Below are 17,127 nucleotides of genomic sequence, written 5' to 3'. Positions count from 1 at the left end.
TGACGTGGGTTGCAAAGAGATCCCAAAACAATCGAGATTTATTTGCTGTCTTATTTCTTTTCATTTGAATTCAATGCAAGTCAAATGCCTCATGATTGGTGGAAGATGAATTTTCAACTTTTAAACCAAATGATACGTACAAAGGCCATGCATAAGCTTAATCATGCTTCAATTTTGATCATTCTCTGGATTGGAGTCTTCAGGCAAGATATAAATATGTTTGCGTATGAGAAAACATGCATTATTTCCTTTTAACACAGCCTACATGTTTTCATGTTATGCACCTCTAATCAACATATCCAAATCAATTTCTTCTGCTATCATACATCTCACTCGAAATCTATGGTGACTTGGGTCCAGAAAACGATGAGACAACTGAAGCTGTCTCTTCTCTGAGATGGGAAGCAAAGCTAGTTCGAGCGAAAGTTCTTTGTCCATGTGCTTTCTTTCCTTCTCTGCTGAAAGGTATGCCATGAATTGGGGAAGTTAAGCTATTCGGACCCTGGCCTGGCTGTTGTATGCCAAATGAGAGCCTTCTATTAAGAGGGCTAGTATTTCCAAAACCTCCATTTACACTTCTATCTGAGAGACGCCGACTGCTAGTGCTTGGCCTTGTCCCAAAAGGATTTCCTTGCTCAACCACTACTTGGCTTTGTACCTTCTTCTTTTCCTGTGAGGAAGACAAGAATTCTGAGAATAACAGTTGTCTAAGATGACTCTGGATGTTCAAATTATCTTTATGCAAGCCTACATCCAATTCAAATGAAAAAAAAGAACATAAATTTCCCTCCACTTGAATGAAACTGAAGCTCATTTTAATCAATCAGATGATACTAACCCTTTGTCTCTGTTTCTCCTCTTCTTTTTCCTTCCTCAGCGTATTGTACTCTTCCAACATTGCCAGTAGGGGAACCTAAAAGGAGAAGATGATGACTACAAGGTGAAAAAACTTGATGATATCCTTAGAAGAATGGCCAGGTAAAAAATAACACACCCTTCAAATTGAAACCAAGCACGCTGCACTTGCATGTCATGGAACAGCTGTGAAATTTGTGTTGAATAGCTAGATTTGATCAAACTATCAATTCAAGATATCCAATTGTTTTAGAAGTACTTGTTTTCTTTGTAACTACCTGCAAGATTTTCTTTCGTTACATTTTCCAGTGGTCTAAAGAGGTGCCTCAATTTTATTTTTTTTTAAAAAATAAATTGTACAAGGAAGCTTTCAAACTCTAGTGTACCTCATCATATAAGAAAGTATTCTTTCTTTCTTCTTCCCAGGTCTTTGTCTTTTCTATCAGCAAATCTACCAGAGCTGCATCCACAGATTTAAAACTCCAAGTGTTCTATTACAGAAAATCAAATTCTTAGGCCCTCTGGTGGTTCCCACTACTTGCTGATTTTGAATGTATACCTGGTATCTTGTTAACCAACACTCTAGCACGTTCTGCTCTTTTCAGATTCCTGTGAGCACCTCTGCTGACTGAATACCGATTCTCATCCTGGAAATATTCATCTTAGAAAATTGAGGTACATAAATTGGCAATGCAAACCATATCTTTATTTCAACAAGAAAGCAGCTTACCCTGCTATACTCTTCCAACCAGCGCTCCTCGTCACATGCTAATATCCATTTTTCTACTTTCTCCATTATAGGCTTCCTGCTGGCAGCTTCTTCTTCTGCTCTAGCTATCTGTTCATCCATGCTCATCAAGAGATCAGCATGGTCAATCTCCCCTATTGCATGGTGTTTGTCAGTGTTTGAGGCTATATATTATCAAGGGAAACATGTTTTGTAGTTCAAAAAAGAAAGATACATCTAAACTGACCGGAGTTTATCAGGTTCATTATATTCTCCATCTCTGATCTTGAAGGGATTTCCATATGTGATTGATTGCATATCTCCTCAAGCTCAAGTTGTTTTTTGAGAAAAAGCTCTTTCATCTTGCTTGCTTTCAATTGGTCCAGTCTATTGACTTCAACCTCGGCCTTAAAACAATTTTAGACAGTCTCAGTATTAGGTATGATAATCTTTTTGGTGTTTCAGCTTGTACAAACAAACCTGCTGGATTATGTCGAGAGTGAGGCTTCCAGGTGTATATATGTCAGATGATGAAACTGACGATAAACTGGTGACATGAGAGAAACGTTCACGATCTTGATAGTGAGTGTCCATGAGATTCCATACGTTTATTAATGCTTTACCGAGGACTTGAAGCTGCAGAAATAAGAAATAATGATCTGTGGGGAAAATATTTGTGTGGAAAATTCACCTGAGCCTCTGGTTGCAGCTTTCTTTCTACACACACACACACAGAGACACATCTACGCACTTGGATCTGTTTATGTTCGTTCTCTTTACGCAATGAAGTTTTTGTCCTAGTAAAATTGACTTTGGTTTTTTCGTTTAAGAAGGGTATTTTATTTATTTATTTTGTTTGTTATGCAACATCCATGCGTCAAGGCATTTTATAGCACACAACAAATGTTCTGTATTCAATAGATATAAACAAATGCACTAATATGGAAAGCAAGCAAGACCGCTTATGTACTAAACATTACCTTTTCGTGTCGCTTTTGCTTTTCAGCTTCAAGTGACTCCACAGTACTGTCTAGTTTTGCCAAAATGAAATCACCTATATTCTTCGACAGACCAGACAATGCGTTCAAGCTCGGATGAACCTTTGTGATAATCATGGAGGAATCCATTCCCAGAGTGGCTGACAAGTTCTGAATTGTACTCATATATTTTTCTACCCTTTGAAGTCTGTCGCTCTTTCTTGTCAACAATTGGGGAACAAGAAGATAGTAAGATGCCAGGTTTGTTAATTGATGCTCTCATTTTAGATAGTCATTGTGTGCTTCTGTATAATGTTGCGTTACTACTCATACCTTCTCATTGTGAAGTCTCTGAAGCTCATTTTGGTACTCTTCAAGTCTTTTTAGTGAAAGATCACTTTCATTTACTACAATGCTCGATGATGTGTCATTGTACTCTGATCGACCTGCTATTTCTCCTGAAATCTTCTGAATTTGTGATTGTACAGCACGGAATTGCTTCACCCTCTCTTCTTTTCTCAACTGCATCTCCTTGAGAGCTGGAGTAATTGAATTTAGCTGTTCCTTCAATGTTCCAGTCATTTTCTCTGGCTATCCTTGACAAGGGTACTTGAATTAGCATGTTTCAAGTAGTCATTATCATGCTAAATAAAGTCTGGGTGGAATGAACTGCAACCTCTTTGGTGCTGCAAATATTACTTGCTTCTATTGGAATTTAATTGCGAGAACTTTGAGATTAAGACTAGTTCTCAATGTTGCCAACCTAGCTTGGTGTTTTTATAACTTAAAAAATGAACCTAATCAGAATAGCATGCCTCAGCCCGCTAAAATCCACTAAAATGTCATTGGCATATCATGAACTTTAATTCCAACTGTGTATCCACAGGAGCGTCAGACACCCTAACTGAACTCATTCTCAATAGGGATGTGATGTCTTCCACAATTTGAGGAAAATCATATGCTGATTATCCATGAGAATTAGGACTGCTAGATTGAGTTAATCAAGTGCAAGTTTATTCAGAAAAGATGCTGGCATCCATGCCAATTGAATAATTGACTCGACCATCAGAGAGGAAAAGCTGAAAAGTTACCCGTAGAGGGAGGGAACGTTCACCAAGTGACAGAAGCAGATGGGTAAACTCAGCTTGAGCATCTGCCAGTTCCTGGTGTAGTCGAGCTCTTGATATGTTTGCATTGTCAACTTTCTTTCTATAAACCTCCAGACACTCCTGTTCTATGTCCAGAAGAACCTTTTCCCTTTCAAATTGATCTTCTCCAACTTCATCCCATATCATCTGTTTTGGTAATCACAGAGCCATAATTAGTTATGATTAAATGAATATAATATAGGCGGCTCGCAATAGAAAACTTGCCTGCAGTTCTTGGAGCAAATACCCACAGGAGGTCTCCAGCAAAACAGGACATTTTGTTCCACTTGGTGTTTGAAAGGAACCCATTTTTAAGGGATTGATGTTTAACTGAGCGCAAAGAAGTTCAGGCTCCCAGGAAGTGGTTTTTTTTTTCCTGGTAAGCAAGAACAGATGTCCCAATTTTAAGTAAATTCTAGATGCGGACACTTAAGGGTAAGATGGGAGAGGGACCGTCATGAGGTGGGAACTATAGGTGCGAGTTTTTGCTTGAAAGTTAAGGCTGAACAGGTGGGGCACTACAAGAAAATTGTTCATCAGTGACAACACAAAGTCATCACAGAACATACAAATATCGTCACAAATACCTTTTATTGACGACTTTTTAATCGTCACAAAGTCGTCACTAAATCCCCGTCGGTAAAAGTAAACAGTGACGACCTAAAATGTCGTCACTAAATAGTTCTCATTAGTGACGACTTTAAGTAGAGCATTTTTGACAAAAGATCAAGTCGTCAATAAAACACTTCCAGATTGTCGTCACTAATGACAACTATTTAGTGACGACCTAAAATGTCGTCACTAAATAGTTGTCATTAGTGACAACAATCCGGAAGTATTTTATTGACGAATTGACCTTTTGTCAAAAATGCTCTACTTAAGATCGTCACTAAAAAGCACCGAAAGCCATTGTATATAACTATTTTACTGACAACAATTGTCGTCACAAATTTAGCTTAGATTTAGTGACAGTCTCTGTTATGACAAGGAGTTTTTATTTTCTATTTTATGACAACTTTTTTTTGTCATTAGATAATTTCTCAATAGCTTAATAGTCATAATTTGGCCTGTAATCATTGCTAAATCATTGATTTTAAACAAACCATACAAATAAACATGAACGATTGATAACCAAAAGTATTTGCATTAGATTACATGGTAATAATATAGCATTCTCAAATGCCAAATTCAAGTGTACATTACCCAACTAATGCCTACAAAAATAACATTTGTCCAAAATATCACTTGTACATAAGGTACATTTACAAAAGCAATCACAGTTTAAGAAATTGAAGAACATTTAAATGAACCACTCCATGAGCAAAAGGCAATTTTGTCTTCAACATTCTTCAACCATAACCATAGATATCTTCCAAAAGCTAGTATGAATAGCATTTATCTGTCATAAAAGAGTAAAAGAAGTAGGTAAGGGGAGGAGTACAATAATAAAGAACAAGTAATGAGACTTAGATTATTAAGACAAAAATTACAATTCATTAAGAACCTCATATAATTTGGGCCCACATATTACAACACCAGCAAGAAGTTAGAAATCACAGTCCAATCTATACAAATACTAGGGTCTGCTTCCCACGCAAGGCGTGGGAGCTTGAGACCTGTTAGTAAGGTTCCCTCCCATGCAAAAGCAGTATATATTAGTTGATAAGAGCAGTTAAGTATTGATTGAAAATATCCTTGGTTAACACGCAAAAGCAATATACATTATTAGTTTATAAGAGCAGCTATGTACTGATACAAAAAATGGAGTAACGGCAGTTGATTCTGTAGTGAATATTTTCTCCTGAATGATAGCCTTTGGCTAACATTTTCTATTGAATAATAACTACAGTAGCGCGATGCGAAGGCACGTTAAAAGGCATAAATCAATATATCATGATGCATGCTTTATAGAGGGTTATAGAAACCTAAAAAGCAAAGGATAGCAATAAAGAATAATTAGGTTCTGTCTTCTTTAAAAATTGTTAAATCAATATAACTAAGGCTTTTGCTAAATTTTTACCACATCTTGACATCATCTCTCTTCTAATATACCACAGTACAGATTATCCAAATGTGAATGTTGAAGATCTTGCAATTCTTCGAAACTAATATTTGTTGCACTTAGTAAAATGCTACCAAAATCCTGCAACACAGCTCTTGAAAGAGGGGAAAGAGGAGAAACAAAGTCCGCCTGATATTTGAAGTTAACCAGAAGTTGTAGCGTCAAAGCCCAAAGTGCCCTCAGAAATGTTTATGTGATACCCATTGAAGCAAACCATTATAACAGCAGGGTAATTAAAGCAAAGTCCATGTCCCATGGAATGAATTAAAAAGAACTAAAAGAAAGACACTTACCATGTCATCCTTCGCAAGGAATGCAGTTCCGATGAAGTATACGCAACAAATCAAAGCAGCAGTGACAAAGAGGCTGCATAAATATGATCTAGCTTTTGGATCTGGCATGAGTGAAACCTGAAAAGGCAACAAATTAACTATCAGTACCCTAGAGACAGAAAGGTATCATTTCCATTTAGAGTTAATAAGAAGGTATCGAATTGTAACATCATATACAATTTCTTCAGCTATAACAAAAGTTATCATTGTCAACCCTCCCAAGTAAACTTCAGAGAGTCCAAAAAACCACTCTGGCTCCAAAATTGTTAAGGCCAATAAAAAGTTTCTGAAATCCTCAAAGACAAAGGGGACCATCAAACAAGCATTCAGAAAATGACAATTTTACAATATACTTACAGATGTAGCAATACGTCCCACATTACCAAAGGCAGCATGGCCAATATCCGGGTAAGTCTCGAGCCCAGGTTGACTGTCCAAACAGGAATGCAGGAGAATCCCAGTGTAGTAAGAAACAACAGCAAAGATAAACAGAATTGAGAGCCCAACCCATCCACCTTCTTTGACAGCACAAGTAGTTGAAAGAATTCCAACACCACAAAGAACATTTATGCCTGTGAAAAGTAAATGTACATAATTTTTATGTGTCTTCATTCACCATGAGCACATTAGCAGCTAAATGCAAAGGCAAAATCAGAATTGTCAAGGCCTTCAAACGGTTCTAGATGTTTCATGATAGTTTCTGATTTGATATTTTATTTCATTTTGCAAGGAACTGCAAGGACGAACTTCCTTACATCAGTGAAAAGGGAAAAGGATCAAATGTATAGGTAGAATATATATCTACAGATAGAAGAAAAGGATTTAGAATATTATGCAAGCCATCAAAGTTCTCAGTGAGTGAATAGATTATAGCAAATTTAGGCTTTTCTTTTTAATTTACAGTAAAGCGAGCAAGTTCATATTCCTACATCTAGAAGTTGAATAAGGACAGATTACTGAAGTACGAATCATCAACATTCACGTCAACATACAAGTTAATTATGCAGTTCCTCTGATAAATGCTTCTTTAATATTCCTGCATTTCTATGTAGATTGATGGATGTTCAATCAAATAAACCTACCATTCACCACAGCTTGTCCATATGAACTCTGGCTAGGAAGAGAAACCTCATGTGAGACCTTGGATGATTTCTTGTCAGCAGTTGCTTTTCTTAAGGAAGGCCTCCCTTGAATGGAGGGCAGCAGAGAATGTGAACTACGCCTTTCTGGTGGCCGACGTGCATCTGCTACTGGTGGTAATAGAGGTTTTGCGAAGAAGGGAGTACTTCAGGAGTGTATCTTCTTGTTAATGAATAAGAGATACATGAGCTGCCTAAACATGATAACGTAGGCGTCCCCAGGAAGTTAAGACTTGGAGATGGTACACTACTGTATAAATCGATGGACTGCCTGATACAAGGATATGAGATACCAAGCATTATCAACCAGAGTTTGAACACAGTCCAAGTGAGATGACTAATGTAACCATTTCTCAAATATATAATCCAGTTATGCAAGTTTAAAACAAATTAACAAAGAACCATTGGAATTGATTCTAAATCTTAAAAGCTAAGAGCGAAATTATTTGCAGCTGGTAGAATTGCACATGAGGGAGTGATGGTTGTACTTTTGATCAAACCAGTATTTTTTATCCTCTCCAAAAACAACTGAAAACCGATGCAAATAAGAAACGCTGGTACATGATTGGAGGAGGAGAGTGGATCTCTGGCACTTATTTCAATCAAAATATCTAGCAGACTGTCTAAAAGTTGGTATAGTTCTGGCCAGATGTTATGACACACAAGTTATGGAAATTGGTTCAGTCTTCCAGAATCAGCCGTTCGATGAAAGGTAATATCCAAAATATGGTTTCTACCATTGATAAATGTAGCAAGGACAAATACAACTCCTTCACTTCCAAAGATGGTTCACAGGGATTAACCACCAATCCCTCATGACGAAGGAAAATCTTTTCAATAGAGGCAGTACTCAGCAATATAAGTGCATCCTACCAAGTTCCGCTAAGCTGAAGAAGGATCCAGGGAAGACATAAAATGCTCTGGCCTTTTGATAACATTACATAGCCTACCTTAAGCCCATAGCTATCCTTTACTGATGTTACTGGATCCATTCAAACTCATAAACTATTGATATTCATGGCCGAAACAGAATGAAAAAACTTGAAGAAGCTTCAAAATATGAATGATGAAAGCATTTCAATCCCATTTCTAAATATCTCTCCTAGCCAAAAATGAATAGGTAAAGCTAAATATCTGGTACCATATAAATATAACAGCATTCAAGAAACCAAGTGCTTCACTGCTAAATACAGAATCTGCACAACAAGAACAGAACAAACATAGAGAACACCATAGCTAGATGTAGAAAGAAACAAATATAGATATGTGCGATAAGATGATACTACCTGTAACTTTGAGGCCAAGAGGTGGTGATAGATTTGCTCTCCGGCCTTTCGTCCTCATTATCATTAGAATAACTGCTAGAATCAGAATTATTTCCATCTTCACTATTTTCTTTCTCCAGTGCCTAAAATCATTGCCAGCTGCAAAAAAGCTAAGCTCTTGAGAAGCCTAAAATCAGAACAAAATCCGCTTAGCATCAGAGGCAGCAACTAAAGTACAGAACAAAAGAGAGGGTTGCCCCTCTAGAATTCAACACTTCTATCTGTAACATTATTCAGCAATATAGCAGGTTGTTTACAGAATTTGGAATATTAAACATCTTTTATTGCTAATAACAACAAAGAAAACAAGATTGAGGCAACATTGGGAACATCTTATGTTTCACTTCTCATGGCTATATACTCTCATTCACGGAAAGAAAACAAGATTGACCAAGAAAACCGAAAAGTAGCATGTCGAATTCTCTCCAGCGGTGGATTTGCATATTTACCTTATATATGAAGCTTCATATTAACATACGAATGATGTTGAAAACTCAAAAACAGTGAATAGTATGTTATGCTCTTTCTTGATAAATAGCTAGAGAAAAAAAACTATTTTCCCAATTGTTTTGTCAAATAAAATCAAATTTCTCGACACAAGGGGACATTGATTCCATATTTGGAAAAATATATGCTTTGGACTGGCCAGAGTCTCTCTCAAATTAAAAAAACATAAAATCTCCTCTTTTGGTTCAAGATTTCCGTTCGGGCATTTTATCAAACACTAAATGGGCGTGAAAAACTTCAGCATATTGTGCTCAATTGAGGTTATGACTAGCCCAAAATTTGTTATAAACACGAGATAAATCAGTCCAATCGACACCTAGAGCCTGTATATTCTAAAACCATAAACAATCAACAAGAAAATTGTACTAACAGAGACACGGAAAACATGCTTTGGGAGCTCAGACGTTTGTGCTTGAATGGGAACTGAAGTTCAAAGAGGGAAGACGACTTACAAGGCTTTCTTGGTGAAATTCGCAGGCGGCAATGGATATCCGATGGGTGGTGACGGCTCGGTGAGTTGGAAATCTCCGCTGCTGTTGCTGCTCAAGCCATCCACGGAAGAGGAGCAGGTGGAGAAGAATTTGATGAGAGTCTCGACGTCGTAGCTGTTCTTGCCCTTTTCACCGAGAACAGAAAGGTTGCTGAGGATGAGTTTTTTTTTGGGCTTGGCGCGGATAGAGACGGCGGTAAAGGGGAAGGGCTGTGGTGGAGGCGTTGGCAGAAAAGGCTTGTATTAGAAGTGGGGAGGAGCAGAATGGGAAATGAGGGGTTTTTGTGGAGGATTCGTTTGGGGAAATTGGGGGGAATTTGAGGACGGAGGGTGGAAAGAGAGTGGTGGCAGCCGGCAGCCGGTTGAGGTGGTGGGAAATTTGGCAGTGGTGATTGGAAAAATTTTTATCGGATGATTGAAGCTGAAACCCCCATTTCCCTTTTGTGTGTTTTTTTCGTTGCTTGTTTCCTCCATTTTTTGCTCAGCCCGCCGCCTGGTTCCTCTTTTCCCTCTGCTTTTCCTTTTTATCCCTCGCGCTCTTCTTCTTTTTTCTTTCTTTCCCAGTTCGCCGAAGCTTTCATGCCCAAAACCTAGCCGCCCCTCTCTGTTTTTCTCCCTCTGCTCCCTTTGCTTAGCTTTCTTTCCCCTTTTTTTTTTTTGTGTCCGAAGCCTCTCCTTGCTCTCTTTCTCCTATGGCCCTAAAAACTCCATCTTTTCCTTTTTTCCTTTTTTCATTTTTTTCCCCCAAAAATTCCTTAAACTTACCAAGTGTCCCTAACATAAAAGAGACACTTGTCCAAATGCATGCCTCCCCACTTGTCACTTTCACTCTTTTTTTTTTCTTTTCTCTTTTTCTCCTTTTTTTCTTTGTTTTCTGAAATTTAGTATGAAGACAAAAAATAAAATAAACCAGAACAAAAATAAAAAAAATAAAATAAAAAATAAAAAAACCCTAGAATTGAAACAAATAAACCTATTAAATTAATTAAACAAATAAAGTTAAAAAATCAAAAATTTGGTGTCTACAATGTAATTGAAAATAATAAAACTCAAATTATATGAAATATTATATGGGGTTTGTTTGGATAGTGTGTTATTTGAAATATTATTTGGAATAATTACTGTAGCATTTTTTGTGATGTGATGTATGTGAGATAAAAAGGTGGTTGGAAATATAAAAAGGTGGGTTGGAAAATGTGTTTATGATGCAAGCGAAATATTATTTGGGATAATCATTTTCCCAACATTTGAGACCAATCATCATGCTTTTTTTTATTTTTAATTTGGTTTGAAGCATAGATTTTATTGCTATAGTATTATTCTTTATTTTTTAGTACAAAAACACAAATTTTCATCAATATAGGTGGCAAAATTTGTTAATTACATATAAGTGAAAATATACTTTTATAATTTGCAAATATTTTAGCCCTGCAATTTTTTATAATTGCAGCACTAAAATACATCATTAATTGAAAATAACGAAAGTCAAATTCTATGGTTATAACAGACTTTCATTAAAAATAATCAAATGCTATTAATAAGACATTATTGTTAAGTCAAAATCAAAGAAAATTTAGTGATGACATAATGTTATCACTAATTTATTCAAGATTATAATGACAAGGAAAGTCGTCACTAATTAAATTGCTAGTTTTTAATATTGTCAATTGCTAGTTTTTAATACTTTTGTGAAAATATTGATAATGGTTGAGAAAATTTTGTTACATTACTGCAAGTGATAAATGTACTTTTGTTCTTTTTCAAACATTTATTTTAATGTTTAATTTTGTTTAAAACTATTGTACTAGTATAGATTTGCAAGACAAAACTTAAGTTCTCAATAGTTAAAAAATTCATTATAGAGAAAACACAAAGTAGTAGTTGCAAAATGTGTATAAATTACAGATATTTTAATGTGTATAAATTACAGTTTATTTTAATGTTTAATTTTGTTTGAAACTATTTTACTAGTATAGATTTGCAAGACATAGATTTATGGGTAATTTCTTTTTTTTTTTGCTTTCACATATTTAATTTATGTTAAATACAAAACCTACCAGTTTCCCTTTCATAAAAATATTAGTGCAACACTTTTTGAATTTTACTTACAAACATTTATGTATTTAACATAAATTAAATGATTTAGAGTGAAATGCCCATAAAGAGCAGAATATTTGTTCATGTAATGGAAGAAACCCACAAAGAGTTGGTACTTTATGGGCCATTTCTTTTTTTAAAAAAATTTAATTTATGTTGAAAAGATAACCTGTCAGTTTTCGTTTTGTAAGAAATCAGTGTAACACTTTTTGAATTTTACTTACAAACATTTATAAATTTATCATAAATTATATGTTTGAGAGTAAAATGCCGAATAGATAATGCTCATTTGCCCATAAACTACACTCCCTGAAGGCTATTTTGTTAATTACTTTGTAGTACTTTGTTATTCCTTTGCTAATACTACTTGGCATGTAGTACAAAGGATAAATCTGGCATAAATTTCTTATTCCATTGATAAAAAGACCTGCCTGCCTTATAACTATTATAATGAAAGATATATCTTTAGAGTTTATAACAAATTATTACTTAAGTTTGAGAAAATTATAAAATATTTATGCATAGTTTATCAAGATACCATTCGCAATTTCCTAATAAAAAAATAGGGGCTAAATTGTAAAAGTTAGGGTGCCATAATAGAAATAATAAAATTGGTGTATTACATATGGGGGTTAAATTGCAAAAGTTAGAGTGCCATAGTAGAATTAATGAAATTGGTGAATTACATATGGGGCTAAATTACAAAAGTTAGGGAGTAATAATAGAATTAAAGAAATCGGTGTACTACATATGGGGCTAAATTGTAAAAGTTAAGGTATTATAATGGAATTAATGGAATTTTTTACAACATTTAGGGCTAAATCGCAAAAGTTAGGGTGGCACAGTAGAATTAATGAAAGTGACTTAGAAATAAGTACTTTAAACAGTGACGATTAATTCTTGTCACTAAATCCGAATTGGTAGAGTGACAGTGACGATATTAGAAGTTGTCACTATATAGATCATTTTAGTGACAACGTTTTTCAAGGTCGTCACTGAAGACTTAGTTGCTTTAAGCAATTATGACAACTTTCCTTGTCGTCACTAAACACCCACGTTTTGTGACAACTTTTGTCGTCACTAGAAAATGTTGTCACTAATGACCATATTTCTTGCAGTGTAGTTTGTGACGAAAATAACGGGTCGTCACTAAACATTTAGTTACTTTGATGCAATTGTGACAACTTTAGGTATCGCGACTAAAGAAGCTCCTTTTGTGACGACTTATTGTCATCACTACAAAATGTTGTCACTAATAACTTTTTTTTTAAGTGATCAGTGACGACAACAAAAAATGGTCCGTAAATAGGCCAAGCAATAGTGATGATGTTCTTAATGTCGTCACTATTGTGTGTTCTAAACACTCCCGCGCTCTTGCTAAATCTTGGCGGGAATTTACTAGTGACGACTTTTCTAAGTCGTCACAAATGAGTTGGCTCCCATTAGAGGTTTGTGACGAGTTAGAAAGTTGTCAATAAAGGATCTCCTTTTGTGACAACTTTTTTTCGTCACAGAGAAAAGTTGTCACTGATGACCAATTTTCTTGTAGTGATGAAGGCATGTCCTCAATTCGGAGAACATCATCCATTAAAAGTTCTTTTTCCAACTGAGACCGGGTGGTTCTCAAGACATCCTGCCAAATGTAAGAAATTAGCAGAATGGAAAGAATCTTGAAGACCTATAATCAGCAAATCAGCTTAACATGGACTGTAAAACCTGACAAACGGATGTGATGCATGCAATCTTTGAAAGAAAAAAAAAAAAATGAGGCCGCATATGCGGATGTGATGCTCACATTGAATTCCATGTACGTTGCATTCCTTTCCAACCACTGTTTATCCATAACCACAAATGCCACGCAGTAAAGTAGGTCAAAGGCCCATTCATTTTCTGCAAATGCATAGAAGCGTCTACTTATATGTACAGATCTGATGTGCCAAACCTCTGGCTTTCTCATTTTTGACCAAGCAGCATTTGAGGTCTCTTTAGAACACAACAGAATATAAAACTCCAAGGGTCAAGGATCCCACTTCTCTTACCTGACAACATTTGTAGGAAAACAGGTCTCACAAATGTTCTGGGTTTTACTGCATACAGTTAATATGAGCTAAGTTAGCCTGTGCCCAAGTTAGAAGTATCAGTCTCATAGAACTTTTTGTGACATGACCATCCAATAGTTATTCAAATTTGACTAAATGGTGACAATATTCTTTTCTTACAGGAGTCCAGATCAAGCATCTGCATAAGCATGAAAGTTATATTTACACCACCAACCGCAAACGGATACTCCCAAGTAGCTCTATTACCACCTTCCTTCTTCAACAGTTGTTGAAATGATGTCTGTAGCAAGAAACACAGTGAACTTTTTATTCATCAATAGTTTAAGATTGTAAAACCAAAGTGTAGAGTCATAATAGCAATAATACTTGGACTGTCTCACAATGTAGGAAAGACTCGTTACCAGCTTCAACCAAGGTAAGACTTCCTCAACATGCAGGCATGTTTTCGCGGCTTAAAGAAAATTTAAAGCTACATAATAGAACTCTCCTAGGCAATATTATAACAAAAAATAACTTTCGCCCAAACAAATGCAAGAGTAAAAGCTTACAGAAAATGTTTTGGCGAAGAAAAGTAAGTTCTCCAAAGATATGAATCCAGCTCCCCTGGCCAAAAGAAACATCACCAACATCATGTCAATACGGAAGCATGAGAAAATACAGAAATGAGAAATAGACCTAGTTATGATTCTCACAGAAAGAGAGAGAGAGAGAGAGACCTGAAATCAGTTGATGGATCTCTACCCTGCCACCCCATATCTTTCCACTGATCAGATACCAAACTAATCAGCTCCTGACCGGGGTAGGTGGCATGCCATAGAGCCCTTAAACCTTCCTACCAGTATCAAAGATGCACTGGTGAGTCATTCAAGTTTTTGAATTATTACTGAGTCAGTCTTCAACAAAGCAACCTACTTTGATTTTTTTTAAACCCAGATACTCTAGGTAGTCTATGGCTAAGTTGAGTTGATTCAACTCCCATTTCAGACTTAGTTACACGGAAACTCTTTATTAGTATTAGGCTTGATGGTTATATAACAAGTGTAACAATCAGTCGTGATTTAGGACAAACTAAAACATGAACACACCTGATGTTCTACTTTGGAACCATCAAAACAGATCCTCATCCGTTGTTTTAACCTTCTCAATCTTTCTTCCTGCTAACTCCAGTGTCAGATTGTCAAACATTATTACCCAAATAAAAAATTATTAACTTCTAGTTACTTGTAACCTTAAATTGATATTCAAAATAAAAAAAGTATCCAGCTGAATTCTAGACAAGTCAAAATGGTCAATGGAAAACAACATAATAAAAATCATGCAAAATATGATTTACCAGTAATTGACAATCCGTTGCTAATACACTTACCTGTTGGGGTGTCAAATCGAAAAAAATTCGTTCATAAGTTCCCTTTCGCTTGAAGCAAACACAAGTGAGACCTTTCCCCATCCAGATGGGTGCCCCGCAAGTTGCATCATCTGCAGTCAATAGAAATGTTTTTCACATTTAATATACAGATTCAGCTGTCTCACAAGAAGCACATTCAGGTGCGGGTCGCGTCTCATGAGTGACAGCAATCGGAGCTTACTTTTACAAGATTTTAAAGCCATCCCAACATGAAAAACATTATCAGGGATTAACAGACAGAAACACACAGTTCTGTTATGTATTCAAAGTTAGCAAAGGCCACACAAGGCGACAAAAAGATTGACCCAAAGTTCATCAAGACGTTGCTCTCTTGTGAAGCAATAGATTGTCAATGACAATTTAATGCAATGTTTAAACATAAAGAAGAGCAGGGCACAATGCTTCGGCATTTAATGTTAACTTCATGACTCTTGTGGATTGAAAGGCAGATTGTATTGATAGCCCTGACCAATGATCATTGTCCAACTCTACAGATATACTATCAGATGCGTTCAAAAGATGAAATAAGAACTATATACAATATCAGTTTCCTTAAAGACATACCACACAATGGCAAAAGAAATACAAATAGACAGGACCAGTGACAAAATAGTTCTGTTTGAAAGAGTCAGTCGTTACCACCAAAGAAATATTTAGATACTTAAAGTATATTCTCTATCATTTATCACCATGAGATCCACATAAGTCAGATCATATCTTAAGGACTCAGTCTCAATTCCAAGCTGAAAATTTAAGTAATTAACAAAATATTTGCGGTACATCGTAATTACCAGATGCTTGCCAAACAGCTGGGACAAACTAATAATCTCCTCTATTTTTCTTCACTAACTTTTTCGCCATTAAATAAGAGAAAGAAAATCAGATTTTTCCTGATTTCTAGAATAAATTTTAATTAATTTTGCTTAAGCAGCGAGTGAATATATGCTTGCAATGCAAAATCAAATGACTCTAATAGCATTAAGCTAAATTTTATTCAGAAAAAGAAAAAGTCAAACAATTCATATCAACATTTACTAGGATGCTTAAAGAACCAGAGAGAGAGAGACACACACACACGCGCACACACCTTAAATATGTATATAATTTTAATCAAGCAATGACATAAAAACAATACAAAATAAAAAAACTTGACTAATAATCTAATAAACAGAAAGAGTTCAAGACAGTAAAAAAAAATTGCATTAAAATGATGAATGATGAATGTGAAGAAAAATCTCACAACCTAGCTTTTAACTGAATCTGACCCAACAGAAGAGTCTCGGTCTCAAGCAGCACACAAAGTCACACAACCAACTATAAACATACATTTCACCACTGCAATATCCTACATAAGCATAAATATAACTGAGATATAGACAGACAGCTCTATATTTATGTGAAGCGGCGTCGTAGGGAGTGATTGATAAGAGCTTAACAACTTACCTGAAGAAGCAGAGGAATTTGAGAGGGAGCATCTGGAGGCTGATGAAGCAGGCGGCGAGCGGACGGAGACACTAACGCAGCTTCCGTGAGTTCGCATTGGACTCATTTCAACGCTTTTTTTTTTGGTCGTAAAATCTTTGGATCACGCCTTCACTTCACACCAACATTTGGAGCGCACACTAGACACCGTGGAAAGACTGTCAGGGGTGGAGAGTGAGGACTGATGAGTGAGCGTGTATGGATGGATGGATGGCGAGGAGGTGTTGCGGTTTTGTCCACGAGAGAGGAATTTTATGGACGGAAATACCCCTGTTCATTTAATACTGTGTTGATTACTATTGTCTTGATTTTGATTCGGAATGATTATTAGTTTATTCTTTTGAACCTTTCAGCTCGCAGTTGGGGGGATTAGTTGATGAAGTCCTTAATTAGCGGTATCTTCTCTACCTAAATTGATTAGATTAGATTAGATGTACTTAATTAATTATTGGTGATGATATTTCCTAGGAGTTGGAGGGACTTTTACTCTGTCTTTTTTTTTTTGTGCGAAAGTTTATAAT

At 35.9% G+C, this 17,127-nt stretch overlaps 2 protein-coding genes across 4 annotated transcripts; both read right to left on the bottom strand.

The window, feature by feature from the left end:
* Positions 1 to 227: 227 nt before the first annotated feature.
* Positions 228 to 4,217, bottom strand: LOC113715615 (65-kDa microtubule-associated protein 8). 3 transcript variants are annotated; one of them, XM_027239863.2, is made up of 11 exons: positions 3,933 to 4,217; positions 3,651 to 3,854; positions 2,893 to 3,150; positions 2,563 to 2,775; positions 2,063 to 2,218; positions 1,830 to 1,989; positions 1,586 to 1,737; positions 1,415 to 1,502; positions 1,242 to 1,315; positions 839 to 913; positions 228 to 670 (listed from the first exon to the last, which is right to left on the bottom strand). In XM_027239863.2, exons 1-11 carry the CDS (start codon positions 4,014 to 4,016, stop codon positions 341 to 343), a joined length of 1,794 nt encoding a protein of 597 aa, XP_027095664.2. In that variant the 5' UTR covers positions 4,017 to 4,217; the 3' UTR covers positions 228 to 340. The 3 variants fall into 3 exon arrangements, 2 of the variants coding, with proteins under 2 accessions (XP_027095664.2, XP_071929107.1); XM_072073006.1 differs by lacking the exon at positions 3,933 to 4,217 and having other exon boundaries at positions 2,893 to 3,146; positions 3,651 to 3,789; XR_011825623.1 differs by lacking the exon at positions 228 to 670 and having other exon boundaries at positions 838 to 913; positions 1,242 to 1,346.
* Positions 4,218 to 4,831: 614 nt separating this feature from the next.
* On the bottom strand, positions 4,832 to 16,861 carry LOC113718876 (uncharacterized). Its single transcript, XM_072072197.1, has 16 exons — positions 16,568 to 16,861; positions 15,086 to 15,195; positions 14,805 to 14,873; positions 14,436 to 14,551; positions 14,268 to 14,322; positions 13,879 to 13,999; positions 13,699 to 13,746; positions 13,455 to 13,549; positions 13,188 to 13,292; positions 8,527 to 8,692; positions 8,382 to 8,436; positions 7,184 to 7,386; positions 6,459 to 6,673; positions 6,063 to 6,179; positions 5,728 to 5,898; positions 4,832 to 5,106 (listed from the first exon to the last, which is right to left on the bottom strand). The coding sequence occupies exons 1-15, from the start codon at positions 16,671 to 16,673 to the stop codon at positions 5,740 to 5,742; spliced, it is 1,740 nt and encodes a 579-aa protein (XP_071928298.1). The 5' UTR covers positions 16,674 to 16,861; the 3' UTR covers positions 4,832 to 5,106; positions 5,728 to 5,739.
* Positions 16,862 to 17,127: the final 266 nt, after the last annotated feature.

This window comes from Coffea arabica, chromosome 11e (assembly GCF_036785885.1).
Source record: "Coffea arabica cultivar ET-39 chromosome 11e, Coffea Arabica ET-39 HiFi, whole genome shotgun sequence".
NCBI lineage: Eukaryota > Viridiplantae > Streptophyta > Magnoliopsida > Gentianales > Rubiaceae > Coffea > Coffea arabica.
The sequence above is the reverse complement of the archived record's forward strand: the minus strand, read 5'-3'. Positions and strand labels throughout refer to the sequence as shown.

Excerpts from the sequence above, each read along its gene's own strand:
- LOC113715615 (XM_027239863.2), bottom strand. The coding sequence starts at position 4,016 with ATGGGTTCCTTTCAAACACCAAGTGGAACAAAATGTCCTGTTTTGCTG. Across the intron at positions 1,738-1,829 it reads AATGAACCTGATAAACTCCG|GGGAGATTGACCATGCTGAT; the intron begins GTCAGTTTAGAT and ends ACCATGCAATAG. Across the intron at positions 914-1,241 it reads ATACTTTCTTATATGATGAG|GTTCCCCTACTGGCAATGTT; the intron begins GTACACTAGAGT and ends TTCTCCTTTTAG.
- LOC113718876 (XM_072072197.1), bottom strand. The coding sequence starts at position 16,673 with ATGAGTCCAATGCGAACTCACGGAAGCTGCGTTAGTGTCTCCGTCCGC. Across the intron at positions 13,550-13,698 it reads TTTCCTACAAATGTTGTCAG|AAAATGAATGGGCCTTTGAC; the intron begins GTAAGAGAAGTG and ends ATGCATTTGCAG. Across the intron at positions 8,437-8,526 it reads TCTTGGCCTCAAAGTTACAG|ATTCTGTATTTAGCAGTGAA; the intron begins GTAGTATCATCT and ends CTTGTTGTGCAG.